This window comes from Hipposideros armiger, unplaced genomic scaffold, assembly GCF_001890085.2.
Source record: "Hipposideros armiger isolate ML-2016 unplaced genomic scaffold, ASM189008v1 scaffold_302, whole genome shotgun sequence".
Lineage (NCBI taxonomy): Eukaryota > Metazoa > Chordata > Mammalia > Chiroptera > Hipposideridae > Hipposideros > Hipposideros armiger.
The window spans coordinates 184069-210603 of NW_017731652.1; the positions used below are offsets into that span (position 1 = coordinate 184069).

The following is a 26535-nucleotide window of genomic DNA, read 5'->3' on the forward strand; positions in this document are numbered from 1 at the left end:
AATCAATGTATAGAATGTTTCCAATACTCCAAATAGTTCCCTTGTGCCCCTTCGTAGTCAATTCCCACCATCCTTGTTTCTAGGCAACCACTGATCTTTCTTGTTACTATAGATTAGTGCTTCCTGTTCTGTAACTTCATAAAAACGTAATAACATGTATGTACTCTCTTATGTTTGGCTGCTTTTGCTCAGCATAATATCTGTGGGATTCATTATGCCGTTGTGAATATCCACAGCCTATTATTCCTTTTCACTGCTGAGTAGTAGTCCATTGGATGGATATAGTACAATTTACCATTTACCTGTTCACCCCTTTTAGACTATTATAAATAAAGCTATTATGAACAATTGTGCACAAGTCTTTGTGTAGATATGTGTTTTTATTTCTCTTGGTTAAATATCTGAGTGGGAATGTTTGGTTGTATGGTCAACATTTTAAGAAACCTCCAAACTGTTTCCTGAAGTGGTTGTAACATCAGACATTCCCACCAGCAAGTATAAGAGTTCTAGTTCCTCATCCTCGCTGGTATCCAGTGGTTTCAGTCTATTACATTTTACCAATTCTAGAGGATGTGTAGTCCTATTTCACTGTGGTTTTATTTGCATTTCTCTGATGATTAGTGATGTGGAGAATCTTTTCCATGCTTACTATCTACCCTCTTGCATATCATTTTTGGTACACTGTCCATCCAAATCTCCTGCCTACTTTTTTTACTGGGTTGTCATTTTCTTATTGAGTTGTAAGTTTTTATATATTCTGGACTCAAATTTTTTTGTCAGATATTTGAATGATGAGTACTTTCTCCTAGTCTGTGGCTCACCTTTTCATTTTATTGGTGTCTTTCCAAAAGTAGAAGTTTTAAATTTTGGTGAAGTTAAATTTATTAATTTTTTAATTTTATAATTTGTGGTTTTTTTGCATCCTAAGAGATCCTTGCCTATCCCAAGGTCATAAAGATGTTTTTTCCTATTTTTTTCTAGAAGTTTTATAATTTTAGCTCTTGCATTTAATGTTTGTTTTTGTGTATGGTGTAAGATAAAGGTCAAGGAAGTTCCTTTTCTTTCTTATACAGATATCCAATTATTCCCATACCTTTTGTTGAAAAGACTATCTTCTTCCACTAAATTATCTCCATATTTCTGTCAAAAATCAATTGACCATACATATGGACCTACTTCTGGACTCTATTCTATTCCATTAATCACTTACCTTTACAGCAATTCCACCACAATGTCTCAATTACTGTAGTTTTATAATAAGGCCTGAAATCAAGTAGTATGGGTTTTTCTAAACTTTATTCTTTTTCAAAAATGTTTGATTATTCTAGTTCCTTTGAGCTTTCATATAAATTTTAGAATAAGTTTATCAATTTCTATAAAAAAGTATACTATGATTTTACTTGGGATTATACTGGGGAGAACTGTCATTTTAATAATACTGTCTCCCAATCCATGAACATGGTATCTCCATTTATTTAAGTCTTCTTTAATTTCTCTCAGCAATAATTTTCTACTTTTGAGTGCATAGACCTTTTACATGTTTTTAAAATTTATTCCTAAGTACTTCTTATTTTTTGATGCAATTGTAGATGGTATTATTTTAATTCCAATTTCCAACTGCTTATTGTTAGTGTATAAAAATACAACTATTTTGGGCTGGCCGAGTGGCGCGATGGTTAAGAACTCGCTTGGGATGCCAGAGGGCCCCGGTTCGGATCCCACATATGAGGGCCAGTGACACTGCCCTCCGCAGCTGAGATGTTGAACAACAGCTCAACCTGGAGCTGGGCTGCCATGAGTCGCCGGCGACGGCGTGGGCTGCAGTCCCTGTGGCAGTGGGTTGCCATGGGCTACCGTGTGTGGCCAGCAGCCAGCGTGAGCGGCCAGCAGCCGCAGTGAGCGGCCAGCAGCCGCAGTGAGCGGCTGTCCAGAAGCCGGCGACTGATCTGCCTCGCCAGAGAAGAGCGCAATGATGGTGCCAACTTGGGCCAGTGAAGCAACATCCTCCACAACTAGATTGAAGAACAAAAACGACAGCAACTTGTCTGTTCCCCTTCCCCAACTCCCCAGCACTGTTCCCATCCCCCCAATTCCCCAATAAAAAATCTTAAAAAAAAAAAAAACAACTATTTTTGTATATCAACCTTGTATCTTGTGACCATGCTAAACTCACTTATAGTTTTAGTAGCCTTTCTTGTAGATTCCTCAGGATTTTCTACCCCAGTAACAATGAGTTTGGAGAGTGTTCAGATACTGGTTTCTAAATACTATTTTCCATAAACAAACCAACCAACCAGTGTTTCTTGGAGAAATGGCTAATTCAAGGACTAAGGCTAGGAGATCCCAGATGAGCCAGAAACACCTTACTGTGTCAAAAAGGAAGAAAGTGCTCAGAGATGAGAGAATGTCAAATGGACAGAGGAACCAGTTATAAAGATACTCCACTGGCCATTCTTTCACTGTGAAAGAGAAGGAAAGCTCTTCCTTAAAAGGATGCTAGCAAATGTAGAAGAAATAATGGAATTAGAAAATCACCCATAGTGAAACAACAGAGTGATAACTGTTACTGAAGATGCTAAAACCTGTAAGTGAACATTTGATAAGAAAAAAAAAGTATTTACAAAGACTCATGGTGTCTCCCCCACAAGGTACTTATTAAGAAGGGAAAAAATGACTTTATAGGAATGTGGCAGATACCATTTTAACCAATGATTAGAGTTAATATCACTAGTGACAGGCTGTCCCTGCCTCCTAATATGATAACTGACAGGAACACAGTGCATCTGTGCTACTCCTCCCCCAAGTGCATAAACTGAACGTAATGAGGAAACACTCGACAAGTCTACACTGAGGGACACTTTAAACCAAGAACTGCTCCATATCAAAGAAAACTACTGAAACATGACAACAAAATGCAGCATGTGATCATGGACAATCTTTTTCTTTCATTATAAGGGACATTAATGAGACCACTAGTAAAATATGAATAAAGTCTATAGGTATTGTCTCAGTGTTAACTTGCTAATTTTGATAACTGTACTCTGGTTATGTTGAAAGTGTCCTCTTTTTTGGAAATGCACATTAAAGTCTTAGTGGGCAGAGGAGCATCATGTCTGTAACTTATTCTCAAAAGGTTCAGAGAAAAAAAAATATGTACATATAGGGAGACGAGAGAATGATAAAGCACATGTAAAATGTTAACCTCCAGGATTCTGAGTGAAGGATATACAGGGATACTTCGTGCTATTTTTGAAAGTTTTCTATAAAAATAAAATTATTACCTAATAAGAAGGTAAAAATAAAGAACTGCACACATACCCAGGTTTTCGATGGTGTAGTAGCGCTGTTTATAGTCCACTTTGATGGTCTGGGCATGTGGGCTGCCAATGCCATAGCCAATGGCATAGCCTCTGACCACAATGTTCTGGTTCTCCGGAGGCGTCCAGCTCACTACGATGCTGGTGACAAGTGGGCGGACGTGAAGAGAACTAGGCACTTCAGGGACACGAGTTTCTGGGAAAGAAAGCAGAAAAAGAGATGAGGTCCATCTTCCTTTAGAATATTTCCTTGGGGATGGTGTTCAGACTCCTGATGAATTATTTGGGGCTAAGTTTTTTCCATGATGCCCAAGAATTTAAAGAGAATCTATAGGTATAGTAAAGTATGGTCCATGGTTTTAATGCATTCTAAGAGGAAAACAAAACCCAAACAGCCAGAAATAAAGACACTGCAATATTAGTATTTGGAAGAGAAGACAGAGAGATCCAAGAACCTCTGCCCAATGGAGAAAAACAAATGAATTCCCTTTCAACTGTCAGCCATTCCTTGTGGTCCCAAATCTGATTCCCAGACTTACCAGGTGAAATGAGAAAGGCAGGACAGCAACTAATTAGAAGCCTGTTGTCAACAGGTCATCAAGTATCACATTATAGCATATATTATTATTTACTCCCCTAAGTAAACGGTAAGTCAGAAAATATGAAACTTTAGAGCCACAAATTGATTTAAATAGTGGGAGACTAAGAGGTTTACAAAGGTGGCAATTTATAGTATCTTTCAAATACACTATTTCAGGGCATAAATTCCTGTCTTAATTTAAAAATCAGCGAACCAAGTATTAGAGTAGGGACCTGGGGTCTTTTGTCTCCCAAGTGCAGCACCTGGTACATACACACACCCGTGTGGAATTACTCACTGAATGAACAGGTGAGAAACAGGGCAGGTGTCCAGGACTAAGGGAAAAGGGAAACTAACTGAAATAAAGACACGATTCATATGGCTAAGCCTTAAGGTTTAGATCTCCTATTTACTTAACGGCCTTGGTAAAAAACCAGACTTAATGCACCTGTACATTTTTATTGGTTCTATTTAAAGGGATAATTCTCTAAAAGCCACTGTAAAAAAAAATTCCAGGAAACTTGCTGCATTAAGGAATGACAGCAGTATAATACATGAAAGTTCACAGATGTAAGCCACATACACCCAAACTCTGTGGCTTTCCAGTTTGATTCACTTGACTACAGTTAGTACTCCACAGTTAGTAGCCTGTGCCAATCCTGCCAATGGTTGTTCTTACCGTCTAAGTCACTTTCAAAAGTTTCAGCAGACAGCCAGTCAGTAGCCGGGCCTGTGCCATTGACGGTCAGAGCAGCCAGCCGAAAGTTATATTCAGTCCCCCGATCCAGACCTGAGACCCAAATGACAAAAGAAGACAAGCTGAAACAAGAGCTCTGGAAAAACAGAAGATTAACAATCTCTCATTAAAGCAAATATCTCATCTACCAATTCAGTACTCAGCTACTATGTACTGATAAAGTTTTAGTTAAAGTTAATACAAAACAAGTGATACATAAATACAGCACAGAGGAGCTCCCTGTCTAAAGTAGAGGCTGAAACCCACACAATCCACAAAGAAAACAGAAATGAGTAAAGCTCTTGGGAGATTACAGATATATTTTTTTAAGAGTTTGAAGGCACCTTAGAGATCATTTAATGCAACCTCTTCATATTGTTACTAAGAAAGCTAAGCTGTAACAAAGGAACAAAGTCGGTTGGTCTCAGAAGACACCAAACACCAGAAAAGAACGCAGAGCTGTGACTCCTACCATATCACCTCTGTTCTCTGAGCCACAGGAACAACTTTAAACACCAAACATGTCCTAGACATCTACGTCTCCACAGCCAGCCTGCCCTCAGTATATACAGTAAGTAAAAGAGAAATAAGCCTTCCTATTATGCAACCTTTCATATTTTCTATCAGCTAATAAAGCACACACTTTGCCAATGCATCAAAGGCAAAAAGATCCACACATAAAAGTCTACCCTATAGAGGAGGGCAACAGTCAATAATTCATATTCATATACTCAGGAATCCAATTTTTTCTTTTTTACTGTGTTAAAACACATGCAACATAAAACATACCATTTTAACCATTTTTAAGTGTACAGTTCACATGCATACATTTTTAGAGCACTTAAATACTAGACATTGTGACACGTCTTATCAGGGTTATGACAAATCATCCTACCTTCCCACATCCGAAACTGGGCTCTTTGACCAGCAAGACAGAGGGCTACTGAGAGAGAACTCGGCCAGGACGAACTCAGTTCATCAGTCCTATCATGTAGTGTGAGAGGAGAGGGTGGGGTTCTGTTCTCTGCAGGCCCATCCTGACTCTGTTTGCCCACAGGAAAGCCGAAAGCAAGACAGAAGGAGAAGCCAAATGGCGAGGTCCAAGTCAGTTACCTCCCTGTCTCCTTCCTGCACACACTGAACCAGAAAGAGCCCGAGTGGGTGGGCCACACACTTATAGCTGGTAACGGACAGCGATGTGGGCTACTAGCAAGCATGGCTCGGCTGAGGCTCTGAAAGAATTCAACCAGACTGGCCGAGTGGTGCGTTGGTTACAAGTTGGCTTGGGACGCCAGCTCTGAGCAGCAGGACCCTTGTTCTGATCCCACATGAGGGCCAGTGATGCTGTGTTCCGATCCCACATGAGGGCCAGTGATGCTGTGCGTTCTACAGCTGGGATGGTGAACAACAGCTCAACCTGGAGCTGGGCTGCCATGAGTCACCGGCGACAGCATAGGTTGCAGCAACTGCTGCAGTGGGTTGCCATAAGCTACCGTGTGTGGCCGGCAGCCAGCCTGAGTGGCCAGCAACCACTGTGAGCTGCCAAGAGCCACCGTGAGCGGCCGTCCAGAGGCTGGCGACCGATCTGCCTCACCTGGGAAGAGTGCAGTGATAATACCAACATAGGCCAGTGAAGCGACGTCCTCCACAACTAGACTGAAGAACAAAAGGACAGCACCTTGTCTGTTCCCCTTCCCCGATTTCCCAATAAACTCTCTTAAAAAAAATAAAAATAAATAATTTAAAAAAAAAGAAGAAAAGACTTCAACCAATCAGGTTATCATTCCCTCTCCTTTGGGGAGAGTTAGAATGTAAGAGGGCGAGAGCAGTGGCGAGAGAGTATGCGAGCACATGCCAGACAGACCCACGTGTAAAGAGGCTAAGAGTTTGTCTTCCCGGAAGTAACCTACAGAGTGCATAGACTAAAAACCAAGACCCACAATCCATAGTGTAAAGATATGACAGAACGTGGTTAAATGTTATAAGTGGTACAAAAAGAACAACTGTTACTTCCGGCTAAAACTTAATCATATAATTACTGATCATTAAAGGTCCTGGTAACCCATCTTATTCTCTAATACTTATCAGGCTTCAAGGTAATGCTTCACGAGAGCAAAGATCTCCATTTGTGCTCACGTTACACATCCAGGGCCGGCATACACTAACAAAAGTTCAATAAAGTCTGTTAAATGAATGAATCTGTGATTATAAAATGCAAGAATTTTCTTGATAAAGAAAAAGCTATTTTTACCATGAAAGGGATATTTTCCTTACACATAAAATGTTTCATTGAGAAAACGAACGGTCTCCTCATGAGCAAGGATGGTACCCTACTTTTATGTTATTAGTAACAAGAACAGTACCTGGTATACAATAAATATCTTCTATTAAATATTCAGAATAACAGCCTTATAGATGGGAAATGTTACTTATCTGGGGTAAAATCAGAAACTAACTCTTAAGAACATCTGAGCAATTTTACTGTAATGCTCCTTCAGTGACATCTCTCAGCAGCACCCACTTGCAGCCACGTCTGCTCATGAAGCTTATAGCTGTGGGGCTCGGGTGAAGAAATGAGAAGACTGACGATACCTTTGGAGATCAACATTCACCTTCTCCTATTTTGAAAGACATCACTCCTATCTACGAGGTGAGGAGTAAGGAGAAAAGCTTGTTGGGTTACCAGAGTACAGTGTTTCACGGTCAGTGGCTCTGTCAAGTTTAGAAACTCACACCTTAAAGAAGGGGAGACTCAATATACTTTTTGACCCCAGATCTTGGTTCTGTCAAGAACCTGGCCCCTGGGGACATAGGAAAGTGGATGATGCCAAGCTCCTCTACTTCCTTCATTGTCTTCCCAGGAGGAAAGCAATGGAAAGTTTAGAGTTCCCCAAGGGTGATGACATTAATTCTCAGTGCTTAGGTAATAATGACATCTCCAATTCTTGTCAATCTCTTCTACCAGCTCTGCTAGGAAACACCATCAGGGTTTCTTAGGGGCACCTGTTTCTTTATAAGCACAGTCCCAACATCCAAAGAGCGAAAAGCACTTCATTTTCCTCCCATGGTTCTCCTGCAAAGTCAACTTGCCTTGCTAAACCAACCCTACCTCCCCTACTTGAGGAAGGAAGAGGGGGATACTGTCATATATAGGGAGACCCATACTAGCGATGCATTAGTCCATTCTCACCAGGTCTGCTGCTTGCTCTGCAGCACATAAAGGAAAAACTGCACAAAAGGAGCTACCCTTGACAGAATTTTCTAAAGTGTTATTGTGCCCATAGCAGGAAGAATGATTACTGCACTGCCTTAGCTATTCACAAATGTTGTTTCAGGCTCATATGCAGGAGTGGTGTCGGTGTCATAAAAACCACTTTGCAGACTCTGCTACCAACTAGATCGAGCAGAGCCTTTGCTTACACAGCTTTATTTTATCCTCTTTTCAGAGTACAAAAAAGACAACATGGAGAATACAGAAAAACACAAGTAAGGAAATAAAACCCAATCACAATCTCACCACTCAGAAATGGCAGAACTTGTAGGAGTGTTTTCCATTAATTTTTATCACGTTGAACGTAGACTGAACCATTATAAATTCTTTTGAACTATTTTTACTCTGTTTGTACAAGTCCGAGCAGTCATTAGACAAGCATAGCTCATGTCTGAGAGACGCCATCTCCCAGCCTTTGCCTACTTGCAAAGCAGTTTACCTTCAATCAGCTGAGACAGCTGTGTCCCAGTTACCAAGGTCTCAGTGACATCACTCTTTCGGGAGGCCTTTCGGTAGCGAATTTTGTAGCCAGTGATCTGCCCATTTTGTGTGGCTGGTGGAGGTGGCTGCCAGTGAATCAGAATACTCTGGGAAAGACAAGTTCATGGGGAAAAGACAAGGATGTCAAAAGCTTGCTCCTAACTGTTTTAGGTATTATTACCCTGAATTCACATAGAGAAGGAACATAGAGGCAGTAGGGTGCTCAAAGTTTTACTTATTTAATAATCACTCAAAAATACTTTTCAATTTTGAAACCCCCAATGATAAAATTGGTAGACTATATTTGTGGGCAGTATACTCTGGGCCCTTGACCTCCTGGGTGTTTTGCCAGAATGAAGACACTGGGCAAAAGTCTCAAAGAACTTTTCAGAAGAAAATATAAAATCAGAGGCACATGGATTAGAAAGTAAACTATTGTCAGGTGTAAGGTTCTCTTCCCATCTCTACTGTGGAAGAGCTGAAATTAGACAACATCTGTCTAAAACTCTTCAAAAAGAGGATCATGAATTAACAGCTGATTGTTTCTCAAAAGAGAAGGAGTCCAATCGTGCTCCCTCAAAGGACTGAACATCTGATCTGTCTGTGTCGTCCAGAGGGCGCTGGGGCTTTGAGGGGCATTGTGCCTTAGTGTGCAGTGACCTGGCCTAGGAAGGGCGCTTTCAGCTCCTGCAGCCACCTGACAGATGCACTGGGAGCATCTCACAGGCCTAAGGGGTGGTGGCATCTCAGACACTTATTTCTTTCTTCATTTTGGACTGTTAAAGTCTAGAATGTAATGACTTACATAACAATGGCAATATCTGTGCAGAAAGGCTAACGTAATTTCAGCATCAGAGACGCGCAGTAAAGTGAAACAGAATAAACTGGAGTTGGTTTCTAAGCCCAGCTTCACAGCCAAGTGTAGCATCTAGGTGACCTTATTTCTCTGCTTAAGATGATTTCGATACAGAATTCCGCTCTCTGTAAGCTCTTCTAAGGTTTAATAATACACCAGGAAAAATGAACAACAGCAACATGAAGTCTCACCTTTGAATTTCTTACTTCTAAGGACAGATTCTGAGGAGCAGCACTGGGAGCTGGACAAGCAAAAAAAAAGAAAAAAAATGTTTTCAGTCACCCACACCATTCTTGGCCAGACCTTATTCAAATGCACATCTCAAACACTGATTGCCAATCTGGAGGTAAAACACAGCTGCTAGGGCCCTCCTGTTAGCAGCAGCGTGTGGGTAAGATGTAGTCATGTTTGATTTGTTTAAAAAACTGGGACATCCTCATATATGTGCACCCAAGGCAGGCTGTCCCTTTGGGAAGTCGGATACTTCTTTCAAGGATGTGACAGTGACTTAAACTTTTCTAGACCCCAGATGCATTCTGAACCTTCAATGTATTCTTTTAATTATTCCTGATGACAGTATTTCTTTATTTTGGGGGGAAGAGCCACAGATTTCCTGGAAACAAGTCTAATGAATATGGCAAGTGAAGGAAGTGGGTGGTGTCACAATGAGTCAAAAATGTGACGTGCAGTCATGAGCTTGGTTTTCTCGTGGAGTTCCCAAATAGGTTATGAAGGCACTTCCCGTAAAGCAGAGATAAGTAAGCAATGACAGCTTCAGTAACGTGACCATCTGGCTTCCAAGGCAGCGCTATAGCAGCAACACTCATTTAGACGTGAGAAGTTTGAGGCTGTTGCTTAAACAAACAGCTGCATAGCTTTAGTTCCTCGCATGTTAGAACATAAGACGGGTTATGTTCAAGTTTATGGCACACACACTCCAGTAGCCCCCTTTGCAGTAACTACAGCAAGCAAAGGGAATTCAGGAAATCCTATTATTTTCTTCTCCCCTCGCAAAACGCTGACTTCAGCTCTTCTCCCCTCATCCATCCAGGGAAACTTCTTTCTCCCTTTCGCTGACAAGGTACATAACCAAGTGCCCACTATGCTTTAGCCCTGGAGCACAGAGACTATTTCTTGCTCAGTATGTGAACTTTACAAAGTGCCTCGGGCCTCAACCCAGTCAGACAGGCCAGGCGAGCCTGGAGTAGGACGTAGGCACCTGTGCTTGGAAAGAAGTGTGGGGATGGGTCCAGCCACCTCCCTGTAGGACCTCTGCCCTGGCTGCATAGGCACCCGGCAGAGCTGCTGCTGTCTTCTTACACGGCAGGGACTTAAGCCATTCAACATTCCCACAAGGGAGTTCCCATCATTCCCATTTCACAGATGAGGCTCAAATCTCTACTCCACAATATTTGTATATAAACCAAGATTTGTCTTACTCCCACGCGCTGCTGTTAGCCACACACTCACACACGTGCAGGTCCCTGGCAGGCACTAGAGTTGGCATGCCAACCCACTGAGTGCAGTTAAAATGGGCTCGTGTGTAGATTTCAAAGCTTAAACATTCCCCCCCCCCCGCAACTTTTCTCAAAAGTCTTGACCAACTGGCTTGTGTAGTTGGCTAACCAGACTACAGTTTGTAATTATCTTTCCCAGCATTTTATCCTGAAAAATGTCTGGCACACAGAAGAGTGGCACGAATAATACAATGAATGCCATACGTCCTTTTCCTGAGTTCACCCATTGGTTAATGCTCTGCCACATCTGCTTACTTCTCTCCCTATATTCACACACAAGTTATCTACCTACATGTTGTTCCCGAGTCGTCGGAGAGAGAGCTGCAGTTATCACACTGTTAGCACTCCTAAGTACTACAGTATGTGACTAAGGTCAGGACCTCCCCCAAGAAAACTAAAACACAATGATTGCATTCAGAAAATGTAATCTTAACACAAAGATATTATTTAATATACCTAATATCTAACATGTAGATATTAATTGCCTATACTAACAGCCTATACTATACCTATCTAATATTAAGTAAATGTATCAATCATGCTCTTTATTACTTTTTTCCTCCCAGATCCAGTCAAGATCATACCTGTTTTATTTTATTTCTTTAATCTAGAATGAGTCCCTAACTGTTTTTTTCTTTCTTTCATGAGACTAATATTTTTTAAGAACTCGGGCCAGTTTATTTCTTTGCAGAATTTCCCTCGATTTGGGTATGTCTAGCTGTTTCATCATGATCAGATTCAAGTTAAACATTTTTAACAGGGATACAACACAGGTCAAACGGGCGCTGTGTCTTTCTCATTGCATCACATCGGGACACACGCGATGTCAGTTCCACCTTTGCTAACATTAAGTTGGACCATTTGCCTAAAGAGTCAAACTATAGCTCCTAAAGCATGCATGTTTACATATAAGGGACATATACGTATATACGCATTTTTCAGAAAAAGATGTTTTTGTAACACATTGGATTTACTTTAGTTTCCGGAAACAATACACACACTTACTAAGTGCAATGAGCCCTCTTTCTGTTCAATTCTAAAAATACATATTTTTAAAATGCTGGTCTTGACCTACTCAATCTCTTTGGAAGCTGCAGTTTGGAAAAATACTGTTCTAGGTAATGAGTATATGCTTTAACTTAGAAATTCAGTCACAGGTAAGAAAGGAAACTGCCCCCAAACACAGGAATTTAAAAGGCCTATTGGCATGTAAATATGATGCTAAGCAGAGCAAGGCTAGCCTGCCCACAGCCCTGGAATAATCTGTGTTATGAACAAGCAATAATATTACTTATACAAAAGCCCCTATAAAAAGAAAAACACAGTACCCGGTGCTACCATGTTTTCTGCTCTCTCACGGAATCTGTACAGCCACCCAGTGAAGGTGGCGTCACCTACATTTCACACAAGGAAACACGCTCCCATGTGGTCAGTGACTTGACCAAAGGCACTACATGAAAAGAGAACCTGCATTTGAACAGAATCTTCTTGACATCAAAGCCCGTGGTCCTGCTGCCCATAGGGTCCCCAGGCACAGTACTTTGTTGCAAAGGAAGAAAGACTCACCATCTGACAAGGTCTGAACAGCAACATCTTGTGTGGAGACCCCAGGACCATGTTTATTGTAGGCCACCACTCGGAAACTATACTCTGTGTATTTTTTCAACCCAGTAATGGTGTGAGAGTGACTTGAAACGTCAACATCCTAGAATAAAATAAAACAATTTATATATGCACAACTCATGCCAAGAAAAATGCTATAATTAACTATTTAAATTCTATATTTGACACAATGCAGATTTTTAAAATCATCTTTTTAAAATTAAATTTATTGGGGTGACAATAGTAAGATTACTAGTGTACAATTCTATACTATACTAGTGTACAATTCTATATTTCAAGTGTACAATTCTGTACTACATAGTCTATTTATCACGTTGCGTGTTCACCACCCAGAGTCAGTTTTCCTTCCATCACCATATATGTGACCCCCTTTATCCTCTTCTTCTATCCTTCTCCCTCCTTACCCTCTGGTAGCCACTAAACTGTTGTCTGTGTCTATGAGTTTTTTGTTTCTTTACTTGTTTGTCTTGTTCCTTTGTTGCCTTCAGTTTTATATCCCACATGAGTGAAGTTATAGATTCGACAATGCAGATTTTTTTATCCCTTTTACAGAATGTTATTTAACAGTCAAAGCAGATTAATCATAAACACTGACAATTTACTGAGTAATACTGCTTGATGTTTAGTGACCCTTGCTTGTAAAAACTACATAATAAACCTGGCATAAAGAAATACAATCTGTCAACTCTTCATTTCCTATACCTCTTATTTTTCCCCTCAGATTTCTAGACAAACAAGTTTTGAGTTTTGGAAATAATAGTTCAACTCTATTATTCCAATCAGTGGATTGAAAAATGACATCGTGTAACAACTATGTATGGTGTGAGATGGGTTCTGGACTTCCTAGGGTGATCACTTCCTAAATTATGTAAATATCTAACCACTATGCAGTACACCTGAAACTAATATAATAATGCATGTCAACTGTAACTGAAAAATAAATGTCAAAAAATGGCTTCATCTTGTACCTGTTCTTTATCAGTCCCTTTTTCCATGTAGTACAATTTATAATTCTGAATTTCCCCATTGCCGGACAATGGTGTTTCCCAGGTGACAGTGATGGAAGTCGGTGAAGCTGCATATGCTCGGATGTTAGGTGCTGGGCCAGGGAGCTGAACTAGAGAGAAAATTTCAAGACAGCAAGATATAAATGAAATTTACCTCAATAACCACTCTCAGCAATAATGTCATAATGGCCATGTTTTAAAAGCAAAAAACTAAGAAAACAATTGATTTAATGACAACATGTTGATTAAACAAATTTCCCTTTTGATTTAAAACCAAAAATTATCTGTGAAGTATCTCAAATTTATTAAAAGAGAAAAAAATGCACACTGCAGACTTCTCCTTGTGGTTTATGAAGAATCCTAGCTGTGCAGTGGGACTGGGGCATATATGAAGCCACCATCACAAAAAGAGAGGCTTCTCTTGCCAGGCACTAGGATACGGTGATGGATGGAGCCTGGCCACAAAGAACTCCCGGTCTAGAGGGCAGTCAGGTACATAAACGTTTACGAACAATGGCAGAAGTGCTAACACAGTCAGGCAACGATTATAATGAAAACAGAAAGGAGAGCACACAACTCTGCTTTGGGAGGGGATGGGCACGAAAGGGAAAGACCTCTGGGAGCAAGATAAATGAATTGTTTTCACAGATACCAAGGGGGAAAGTACTCCAGTCAATGGGGAATAGTATGTGAGACAACAGAGTTTTGTGGTTCAGGCTGAAATAGAGAGTGGATGTGGAGCAAGAATGCTGGACAGGAGGACAGGGGCCAGATACTGAAGGCCCTCGAATGCCCTGCTATGGATTTGGGATTTTGTCCTGTAGGTATTAGATATTTACTGAACAATGATGAGCAGGAACATAAAATGACATGATCAGGTATGTGTTTAGAAAGGACTTGTGAGCACATGCATGGAAGAAAAACAGTAAGGGAACAAGACTAGATAATTAATAGTTAATAAGTAGCTGCCATTTATTGCATGCTTACAATTGGTCCAGCATTGAATGCTTTACATATTGAAATTACATCTATTTAATCTTTGCACTAACCCAAGTGAGATGAATACTATTATCATCCCTGTTCACAGATGAGGTTGAAAGGTTAAGAATCATTCCTAAGTGATGGGAAGGCAGTGAGCAGTGAGCCAGGAGTGAGTACTTCTTGATTCTAAAGCATGGACTCAAGGAGACCGGTTAGGAGATTATTACAACCCCCTCCACAGGACGTACGTGGCTGGAACATGGCTGGAAGACTCAACGACTGACTGACTTGACTGTCCAGCTGGAACTCCCATGGCAGCTCACATACCCTTTACTGTATTCCTTCTGCTTGATGACAGGGTCCAGCCCAGCTTCCACACAAATCCCAGGCAGCTGCCTGTGCCTACACTTTGCTGGACACTCTAGATTTGAAAACTGCTTCTCTGGTGTTCGTGTTTTGGTAACACACATCCAATAGATTTAAGGAAAGGGAAAAAACTAACAAAATGTAAAACAAACTAGCTTTCTTAAATAACAACACCACAGCTTAAGATCAGTTTTGCTACCAAAGCAGAGAAACCTGAATATGGTTATTCTGACAGTTGTTTATCTTTTTGAGTCATGAATCATGCTATTCACTTAATGTTAAGAGCATATTTTGGGCAGCCTGACAGTAGAATTTGTCAAACGTCTGCTGATATGGAAAACTTTCCCTTAACTTATTGAAAAGGAAGGAAAACAAAACAGTCCCCAAACTCCCTTAAAATCGCATTCAATACATTCATCAGCTAAACATAAGTAAATATCCTAAAAAAGGCACAAATAAATTCTTTCTGTACAGTGGCATAATAAATGGAAACATTTTGAAGTTGGTTTGTGAAGCTAAATATGTAAAATATTTTCCAAGGGCCAACCCCAACACTGACGCCTCCCCACACACCTCCAGAAGAATGCAAATTGCTCTCCACCATATCCTTCTCTTTTGTCAGAACATGCTAGAGTCACTCTCCATCCCTCACGTGCCCTCACCAGAATCTGCTGCCCATTCCATCTTATTCTTATTAAGAATCAAACTCCTTGAACAAATTACTGTGCCGCTGAGTTTCCTTGTGTTGACAGCATATCACACTGTCGGCAATTAACCTGCGTGCCTCTGGTTACCAGACCTGTGGGCAGAAGTCAAGGCTTACTGGTTTTTACCGCTAGACCACCTAGCACAGTGACCGGAGCTGGGCAGGCACGTGATAAATCTTCTGTCCCTTACATTTTGCCCTCATCTCTAAACTGACCATGACCCTTCTCAACAGTTTGAGCCCTAAGTTCTCAAATGGTAATGAAAGCCACAGGCTCTTTCCCAAGGAAAAGGTGACTACGGACAGGCGCACACACATTTTCATCTCTCTTCACGAGGTTCACAGACCCGGATGGGACTCCTGCACTGAATCGAATCCAGTGGTCTTTTCCTTCACTTCATCCTGCCTCACCTTGCATGCATGTAGTTTGATCCTACAGGGGAACTGGGTCATGCAGTTTCCTTCCCCGGGATGCCTGCTCTAAGTCAAACATTTCAAGGCGAACTGGGTTCTCATCTTTTCCCGGAACCTGCCTTGATGTACCTAACTTTTACAGTGATTGTGCCTTGTTTTGTATCCTAGTATCTCTCATGAATGACACCTGTACATGGAAGTTAATGGAAGAAAATTGAGCTTGAAATCTAACTGACTGTTCCTGCTCTTAACTGAGCACAACTGTGAAATTCAACATCCTTTCACTGTAACGAGAGCACATTCTTTCCTTAAATCAGCCTCCTAACTCTCTGGTGGCCCTCTTCTTCCTGCCTGGTCTTGGCTTTGATCTTTCAGCCCGTCACTGACTGCTAATTCTTTAAGAGGAGAACTCCCATTGTGTCCAACCCCACCTCTCTCACTAAATGTTTGATGAGTGAATGTTTTGCTACAGCATTAGAAAGTGCAATTCCATAGTTCCTGGACTTTACTGACTCCACCCATAAGACAAGTAAAGTCGCTGAATTATTTCCATAGTTTCCCTGGCAAACTCATGAAATCTGTTTAATCCCCTGGTCAGTATATGCCACACTGCTGAAGTAAAATCTTTGTTATTGGAAGTCTGTTAATATGAAAAACCAGTGCAGTTAATGGCAAAAGAAAACTGGAGAAGGCTACAAGGAAAAACAGTGTCTTGTAATTAAGAGAAAGTGGGAGTGTAGAAGAAAGTCTCATGGGAAAAGCATTAATTATGATTTGATGGCTTCTTATAATTCCAGGCCTATAGTTTACAACCAAAATTTAAGACATACATTTGTAAGATAAATCAACCTGACACTCATTTCAGTTGCAGAAAATCTTAAGAAATGTAACTGGAAGTAACGCTATTTAGCACAAAAGACCATAGGTCCAAAGAAGAGCCTTAAGGAAATTCTGAAGGGTGTGGTGTGTATAGAAACCAGGACAGCCCAACTGATAACAAATACTGAATATGTGCTACACGTGTAAGGCACTACGTTAGATGCTGTGGGAAATACAAGGACAACCAACACTGTCTTTGTCATAAAGTAAATGAGATACAGTCATAATCACAAGTCAGGGAAGAAAGTGGTAATGTAGCTCAGAACTGTAGAGACACAATGTTAGCTAGGATCAGAGGAAAGATTCTAGAAGGCATCTGAGCTAGGTCTTAAAGGATCAGTAAAATTTGAGAATATATCAGCAGAATTACACTGTATTACACCATTTGCCTCTGTTTGATGTGAATTAATTTTATTTCTCCTAATTAATTCGTAACATTCTCAAAGGTGAGGAACTGCTATCTTTTGCTCTCCTGTGGTGTGCAAAGCTACACTTCAGGTAGACCACTACGAAGGTCTATCTGCAGGTGGGGCGGACAAGCAGGTGGGAGACTCACCCTCAGGCTGTGTTTCCACGCGAAGTGGCGCTGAGCTCTCCCCAGAGCCATGCTTATTCTGAGCCATGACTCTGAAGACATACACTGTTGCAGGCATTAGGTTCTGAATGGTCACCTGCATTTCTCCTGGGTGACTGGTGTTCTCCACACGTTCCCTTTGGACAAAGAGGGGTTTGGAAAGAGAGAATTGATTAGAACTATTTCTAGAATGTGTAGTTTCATTTTCATTGCAATGCCTACAGATGCCACAACACATCAGAATCTTAACAATTTAAGTCAAATGAACTCTCAAAAAAGGAAACTTCTGGGGATGGAACAGTGTACAGTAGAATATGGAAACTTGCAAAGAGCAATGGCATACATGTCTGATAACTTGTTGATGTTCTTGCTTCAATGTTACTGATATCACTGATCACAACCACAACTTCCTTGCAGAGGAGACACAGACAAGGGTCTTCTCAGTGCCATTTCAATGGGGCAGCGGGTCATCGATTTTGTAGGCTTTAGGAATCATTGAGTTTTAAGGGGTGATTCTCAGGGAAACAAACCTAAGGTGACTACAGGTATGACCCAATTTTCATAGAAAGTATCAAGGGATGCTGTGTATATGGAAGGTGCCAAAAAAATGTAAACACATTTTAAGAAAGGAAAAACTGTATTAAAATTGCAATACAATCAATGACACTAGCATTCATTTGATTAACGCCACCTTTTGAGAGAACATTATACTACACACTGCTACTGTAATTCAATTCAACTTCAAAAAGTAATACATAACCTCTCTTAAAATGGGTATACAGTTTTTTGGCATCGCTGGTACTTTGGATAATAGCCTCTCAATAAAAAACAAAATTAGAGATTATCACTCTTAAAATTGAAAACAAAACATTAAAAATTTAAATGAGTCCTACAAATCTATAAAATAAGCTAATCATGACACTGGATTTTTAGACTTCCTTAAATTCTAAAATTTTTTGAATGAATTCTAAACTGTTTTTGAATGATTTTCAAACTGATTTGAAATGTTTTGACAAATCTTATCACAAACAATACAAATGAATATAGCAGTCTAGTGTTATGAGATGGAAATATAAAAGCAATTTCCTAGGTTTTTAATTTTTTTATTTCGCCCCTCCCCACTTTCCTAGGTTTTTTAAAAACAGACAGCTTTCAGCCTGTATCTTGGGGAACCTGTGTGTTCACACTTGGGTCCATAATTATGCTCAGTCCACTGTACTTACTATAACAAAACCTAGATTATATTACACAAGAGTTTTCAACAAACGATGTGAAAGAATTTACTTGTTTTAGATGGAGAGCTAGTCTTTAAAAATTGCCAGTCATGTGAGGGAAGCTCTGTATCTATCTTGAGTAATAAAAGGGCCCAAAACTATTCTGTGGAAGAAATTATCTGAAATTACCTATCCATTGAATTAAAATTCTTACTTTAAAATAGTGATAATTTTCCCTAAAATTACTGATTAATGTATATTTAGTTCTACATGACTATATGCCAATTTGTCTAATTGTATATGAACATTTGCATTTCAGAGACCTAGGTGCTTTTCAGTCGTTTTCTCTAGTTTTTTAAACTACCTTCTTTTAATCCAAACAAACAAACAAACAAATAAACAAACAAACAAATGGTACCCACATCCGATGTACAGAGGAGCTTTGTCTATCATCAGGTGCACTGGAAAGAGTACTCTGGTAACAGAAGGGATTACTCAGAGATACTCGAGATACTTATTGATATTTTCTCTTCAGCTAAACCTCTACTTCAGATTTAGAAGGAGGGTGTCAGCTGATTTCTCACATTTAAGGTTTCTGACACTTGGTTGATCACAAATGACTGCTGTCTAAAAGGAGGTATGGTATTTTGCATTTCACTAACCTAAAAAGTTCCTGTGAGAGCACAGATTAGGTCTGTTTTGCTCACTCCGCACACAGAAGTTTGAACATGTTCTCTCTGAGAAAGATGGGGGCTGCTATTTTACTTTAAAGTGAAAGAGTGTCTCATTCATGTTCACATACTGCAGAAGCACTTAGCAGAATACTCACACACGGTTACAGCATCACAAATGTGGCTGAATGAATGGAAATTTGCCTCCTGGTACGTAAATCTTGTATAGTAATGATATCATGTATATCCTTATTCTTATGTAGAAGGGAAAAAATAGAAATGAGTGAAGGGAACTAAAAACCTACAACAAATTTCAATAGAAGCATTATAATAAAAAAATCATTAATAGTTATGTATTCCTGAGATGATACTCAGCACATTAAATGGCTCCTAATCCTAGATTGGTCTGAGGTCCCAGAACCAAGTATCTGTCTAGGAAAAAACCCCTCTGACTTCAGGACAAGATCCAGGGTGAATTTAAAGGATAATTCTCATAAATGCGTGAGGTTACAATGGAACTTAGATTAAATGTGTTCTGAGAGTCAAAAGAGAAAGAAAAAGGTACACTTTATATTAAGACAGTGTTGGGTTAGACATTAGAAGCCCCATTTCTAGTTCTGACAACACCTAGCGTGCTAGGGCACCGTAGCAAGTCACTAATTCTTTCTGGGCCTCAGTTTCTTCATGTATTCCATGAAAATATGAGGTCAGGGTGGCAAACTTTTTCTTAAAAGGCCTGATGGTCAATATTTATAGGCCAAATGGCAAAATGGAAAATATTATGTAGTTACTTATATAACCTACTACAATGTAACCATTTGAAAATGTAAAAACTATTCTTAGCCCCTGGCCCATAAAAATAACAAGTCTGATTTGGTCCAGGGTCCACAGTTTAACAATTCTCAGACTAGACTAACAGATATGTAAGGCTCTGTCCATCTCTAAAACACTATTAATTTCTGGAATAACTTATTCTGTGTTCTCCATTTAGAAGCTAATATGAGAAAAGTACTGCTGTTTACATTAAAGGCCTTGGGGGAGTACTGCTGTTTACATTAAAGGCCTTGGGGGGTGCGGGGGGGGGGAGCTAACATTTCATAGCTGAAAAGGCAGAGCAAGGACACTTTGGAATCCAGGAAACTCAGGAACCCAACAGAATTATAGCTCATGACCAGGGCACACAGTGCCACCTGGCGGTTGAATTTTCAAATGCAAGAAGTAGGGGAATTTGTAAATGGAGGTTCACATTATATTCTTACTGTAAGTCTGTGAAGTTAATACTCTCATTTTTTGATGAGAAAATTTAAGCTTATAAAGGTTAAATCCGTTTTCTTTATAAAATAAGTAACCAGGATCTAGTCTTTTTACTTAAGTGTCCTTTCTACTCCTTCATTGGTTCTATTCAGAAATCATAAAGTAATGAAGTGACAAAAAATAGTAGTCTCCAAATCTTTCTTTGAAATATTCCGCAGATTTACTGTGTCCCCTCCAAGTCCCTGCTGTTACCTTCACCCAGGCCCTACCTGCTGCACACACCTAGATTAGCATAATGACTACCTAGTTTGTGCCCTGACTCCACTGCTTCTCCTGTTAAGACCTGCTAATAAAGCTGTTTCATAGAATCACAGTGCACATTTGCTTGGGAGGCTAAAATGGTCCCTTCTTAACTGATTATGTCCAAATTCTTACTGGTAGTCCAACATTTGGCTCCAAATTTCCACTTTATTATAATCTCTTACTAATTTCTTCAAAAACTCTGGGCCAGTTAGGCTAGCTTTCTTATTAATAGTTTCCCATCCTGCAAATACCAGACACACAAATTACATTGGCTCCTCCTTGCATCTTCTCTTCCCTTATGTATCCACTGCCAATTTCACGTTTATATTTTCCTCAATTCCAACTTCATTTATTAATCATCCCTGCTTATTTCAAACCACGATACATTAAATAAATTTTACGGGGATAGATTTTCATTAAAAACAAAATTACATAAATATATTTAAAAGTCTCAGTTTTTCTCCCCCCCTCGAAAATCTGCTCCATCCAGAGACCTAACTGTGGCATGTATGGACCTGTATCTTAGCAGATCTTTCCATGCCAGGCTTTCTCAACCTCAGCACTGCTGAGATTTTGGGCAGATGATCCTTTGTTGTACGGGGCTTTCCTGTACACTGTAGGCTGTATATCAGACCTCTAGCTTCCTCACTAGCTGCTATTAAGCATCTCCTCCCATCTCAGTTATAAAAATCAAAAATGTCGCCAGACATTGCCAAATGTCTCCTGGGAGGCAGGAGGCAAAAATGCACCTGCTTAGGAATCAAGGCTCTGGGCATTTACATTTACATAATACTTATCAAAATACACAGGTATAAGTCACTTAAAAATTTCCTGTATTGAACTTCATATGAATATACACACATTATGTGCCCATTCCTCTACCAATAGACATTTAGTTTCCTTTCTTCATCCTTACAAACTATGCTACAATAAACATCCTTATACGAGCGCCCTATGCATGAGTACACCGGTACATCTATACAACAGGCACCCAGAGTTTCACTGTTGGACTGAAAGGATGTGCATTAAGAAGATAACAAAATTTGGGCCGGCCGAGTGGCTCAGTTGGTTAAGAGCTCGCTCAAGAGTGCGAGCTCTGAGAAACAGGGTTGCTGGTTTGATTCCTGGCCCGAGATGAGCTGCCAATAGGTGGCAGGATGGCTCAGCTTAAAAAAAAAAAAAAGATACAAAATTCTACCGAGTCACCTTCTGCAAAGGCTGCTCTAATTTATGCGGTCATCAAGGACCTGGAGTGGATTTCTTTCCAGCATTTAACTTGCATAACACTGGGTATTATCAACTTAAAATTTTTGCCAGCCTTATAGGTGAAAAACATTAACTCATTATTTTGTATTTCCAAGATTGCCAGTGAAAATGAAAACCTTTTTTAACTTCAATGAACTTTCCACTAACTTCTATGAATCACCGACTTGTACCATCTGCACCTTGGGATATCTGTCTTATAGAAGCTCTTTATATAGATTATCAATAAATCTTTTATAAATATTACAATTTTTACCCTACCTTATAACTTGATAGTTTGATTTTGTTTATGTTTTATTATATGGAATTTTTACACTATCATATAATAAAACTTTGTCAGTCTCCCTTGTTATGGCTTCTGCATTTTCTTTCTTCCTTTAAAAAGCTTTTCATACTCAAATGATAAAAAAGTTTCTATATTTTCTTCTAATACATTTATAAATTTTAAAAGTATCTTTTGATCAATATATAGTTTGCTGTTACACATGATACAAGATAGAACTTTTATTCTTTCCACCAAATGGAGTAAATTATTTCAACAATTTCTTGAATAGCTATTATTTCTCCACTAATTGAGATCAATTTATTTTCTTAACAAGTATTTATTTAGTGCTACTATATGCCAGGCTTTGTTCTAGGTGCTAGTGATACTCTAATAAACAAGACAGACACAATGCGTATGTTAAAAGAGAAATTTTCAGAGTGTTAAATGTTCTAAAACAAAACAAAACAAAAGAAAAAAAATGTGATAGCAGTGGTGTCCTGGTAAATGTTTAACAATCAGCTCTGGTTTGCAGCACTTGTGACTGTACTGCCACCATGCCCAATTTCAAGCCACCAAGTCACGTCATGGGTTTGCAAAGTTTCCTGAAGATTTAACAACTAGCTTGGGAACCAGGTGGCCCCAGTACACCACAGTGTGACAGTGACATCAACTGGGTGAGTTCACAGAAGTCCTGGGAAAGTGCCACTGGAAGAGACAGACAAGGGCCCGTTCTTGTGAGGGAAGTGTCTTCTGGTAGGAGGACAGGGTGGAGGCCCTCTGGTGGACGAAGCCTGCTGTTCTGAGGAACTGCTAAATGCTTCCTCCTGGGAAATCCTATGAAGTTTGCAATGAGATTCCAAAGTCAAATGGAGACATTTTAACACAAATGCTATTTGGTAGTAATGCCTTGCCTTTTTGAGCAAAGAACTATGTTTCCTTATCTTTGTGACTCCCCCAAACATCCAGTGCAGTGCTCAGATAAACATCACCATGAGTGCCTCCATCTCTCTGGCCCAATTATGTCACTCAGGCTTCTCAAAAGTGTTAAATCAAGGGCTTGTCACTTGATTAAGGTTCCTATACTTGCTGAACTTGCCAGCCTGGTATCAAAGACAATATATATCAAATGGCAGCACACTGGCAGAAATACGAGCTTGATTTCACATGGCAGGGCTTTAACCAGAACGGGTGTTTTAGCTTTCTTATTCTGGGGTGAAGTAGCAGCATAATTAAGGAATCTACTTGGCGATGTCAGGAACACACAGTCAGTCTGTGGCATGGTTCCTTGCAGAGTTTATAATCTAGTTGGGTAAACAACACAAATACACATAAAACAATAAAAGAGTAACCGCTATGGCAGTATAAAATCATGTGTTATAATTAAGTGCCAATATGAGTGGTACAAACACATATGTAAGAAAAATGTGCTGAAAAGGTAGAGAAAGCTTTAGGAGGGCTTCATGGGGCTTAATCTGGCTAAGGATTAACTGAATTTAGCTTTAGCTGAGAAAGGGGAAAGGGAGAAGTGAATGAAGAGAACAGACTACACGGTTATAGGAACTCGACTGATTTCCTTAGAGAGTGTGTTCCACTGGTCAGTAAGGAAATCTGGTTGGACAGATAAAATGAAGCTAGACTGGAAACAGCCTGGAGAGTCTGGATCACCTCCCATAAGCAATGGAGAGGCAAGGCGAGGTCTGGAAAGGTGTGGAGATGGAGAGGAATTTAATGGAAATGCTGTTTTAAGGAAATTAATCTCTAATAACTCTGTATATCATCAAGGGAACACCTGAAGTTGAGCAGCCCTCATCTATGTAATGGTGCAGGCAAAAAAAACTTGCACTGAAAATTAAAAATTTCTATAATTAATATAGAAATTAAGTCCACCTTAATTTCTATAACCTGCAAGTTCTAAATGAGCTGTACCTTACAGGCTATGCTGACTGAATCTTATGACAAAAGGGTAGCCTTGGTTACATTTTTCTGCTTCCACCTCAACAGCTCTATCTACCTTCTCCCCAATCATCCCAGAAAGGCAGGAAGGAATACAAGGTCTTCAGTCTGTTTGGGAATTTATTTCTAATGACCTAAAACTAGGGAAGAGGCATCTCAGTGATCACATTTTCTGGGCTGAAAATGGGTACAAATCCTGCACAACGAAGAGCCAGGGGGAACAGGATGGAGCCAGTGGGCCCAGACACACAGGCACTTACCTAGCCATACCCTCCTTGGTGTAGAAGACAGAGTAGGTGAGGTTGTCGCCATGAGGATCTGAGGCAGGCGTCCGCCACGTCAGTTTGATGAAGCGGGTAGAGACCAGGGAGGCCACGACGTCCCGCGGAGCCGAAGGCAGAGGTCCCGTGGTGGCTGGTGCTAGATGGTCAGTAGTGGCACTGGTCAGTGAAGTGGGAGGTAATGTTGGGATGGCAACATCTTGTCATGTGCAAACATTGGGGAATATGAAGGGCAAACCACGACGGTTTTAAAAAGAGAACAGAAAAAAAAAAACAAAAAAGAAATAAACAAAACCACGATGGGAAATAAAATAAAATGAATGAACATAAAAAAGGCCATTAAACTGAAGGCTAACATGCAGGCCGGGGGTAACTACTGAAAACTAATGGGCACTTTTCATGACACATTGCTACTGAGCAGGCAGGCTCTCAGCTCCCTGTGATGGCTGTGGGCGAGGGGCAGGAGGAGACAGCTGAGAACACAACATCTCACAGAAGGCCATGGCAGTGCCCAACTAATTTCCTTTAATCCTGAAAGCAGCATGCAATGTCAACCTTGGCATGTAAAAGTCTCATATGGGATAAAACCTCGCTTTATCAAAATATGGAATAAGGTGTGTAGTGCGCATGAGCCTAGTAGGCAGCTGTGACCTCACCGCACAGCTGTGTGTCTTCAGTCCCGAGACAGAGCCGAGAGCCACAGCTTCCACGTTCGTCTAATGGCAAACTCTGCTCTCCTTGTTGGCAAGACCCAGGCAAATTTGACAGCCTTCCTCACGCTGCTAACTTATAGTTCATTTGCTATCTATCAAGTCATTTAACTATGACAGCATAAAATAATGAATCAGAAAGTGCAAAGCCACAACAATACAACGCCTAGGTAGCTTGTCTGCCTTTACAGTTCTCACTGCAGTATTAATACATAGCTTAAATTAATACGTGCAGGCCTCATGACCAGATGGGACAGATGAAGCCGTGGAAAGCCAAAGAGCTGCTAGTCCAAAGCTCGGTTTGTATACCTGTGGTTGTGTGTAATTTTATTACCTCCTACAGCAGACCCTTGGACACCTCTGATTTTAGAAGTTTATTCTTAATATTAAATCTAAAAGCTCCTTCACCTTGGGGCCAGAAAGTATAAATTTAATCTCACAATTTTTACCTAAAATATTGACTAGAATTGCATCATAACCTTCATGGGGACATTCACAGAACAGAAGCAGAGAGGAAAACATGAAAATTCTCCACCTAGTTTTCAATGAGATGGTAGGGCAACAACCTCCTGGAAACGTTCGTGAGCTGTAAGAGGCTCTGCAGGGAGGCAGTCTAATATGCCAGAGGGAATAAATTCTCTAAGGAAAAGGCAGAGGAGGACCAGCCTCGCCTCTAGATAGGTGGAGAAGGGGAGAGGAGATTGAGTAGTTTCTATGTACTGCACACGTTCCATATGGCACTCCGCTCCTTATATGGGTGCACTCAGTGCTTACAACTCTAGGAACAGGTACTATAGTTGTATCCCTGGCTCACTTGCAGAGAATGACATTGAAAAGGGCTAATTTGCTTCTCCTAGGTCACACACAGTAAGTGGTAGAGTGGTAAAACCAAACTTGGTTTTAGTTTCAGAGGCCTTTGGACTCAGCCAGTGGGAGTTCTAGCCCTGGCTGTGCCACTTACTACTTGTGTCACTTTGGCAAATTCGTTGTTTCTTCTCACTTGCTCCTTTTCCTCTCCTTCTGAGAAAGGGTTTTTAAGAGTGTGGAGTGTTATCAAAACACAAGGCTGTGAAGTCTTCGTTCAGATAGAAGTCCAACTTCACCGATACAAGTGTCAATGTTATTAGAAAGTTAATTCTGAATGGCCACTGAGGCCTCGTTCTTATCCTTTATGCTTCAAAGATGTGTCGCCTCAGAGGAAATAAATACTCTCACTCACAGCTTTCAGAGTTCTTTTTCATATACTGTGCCAGTTTATTCACGTAGCAACTCCATGAAGCAGGATGGAAATGACTGGATTAGACGTTGCATGAA

The 26535-nt window shown here is 40.3% G+C and overlaps 1 protein-coding gene across 8 annotated transcripts in view; it reads right to left on the reverse strand.

Moving 5' to 3' along the window:
* Positions 1-26535, reverse strand: part of NEO1 (neogenin 1) — a 261075-nt gene that overhangs the window by 34740 nt on the left and 199800 nt on the right. For 5 of the 8 annotated variants that reach the window (XM_019659587.1, XM_019659581.1, XM_019659583.1 and 2 more), the window contains exons 9-16: positions 24491-24710; positions 17290-17444; positions 13349-13497; positions 12324-12462; positions 9432-9481; positions 8344-8491; positions 4577-4687; positions 3319-3513 (exon numbers count right to left, since the gene is read on the reverse strand). In XM_019659587.1, the coding sequence (XP_019515132.1) occupies positions 3319-3513; positions 4577-4687; positions 8344-8491; positions 9432-9481; positions 12324-12462; positions 13349-13497; positions 17290-17444; positions 24491-24710 (1167 nt within the window). The remainder of the gene's footprint in view (positions 1-3318; positions 3514-4576; positions 4688-8343; positions 8492-9431; positions 9482-12323; positions 12463-13348; positions 13498-17289; positions 17445-24490; positions 24711-26535) is intronic. The other 3 variants (XM_019659584.1, XM_019659588.1, XM_019659586.1) reach the window with 1 other exon arrangement.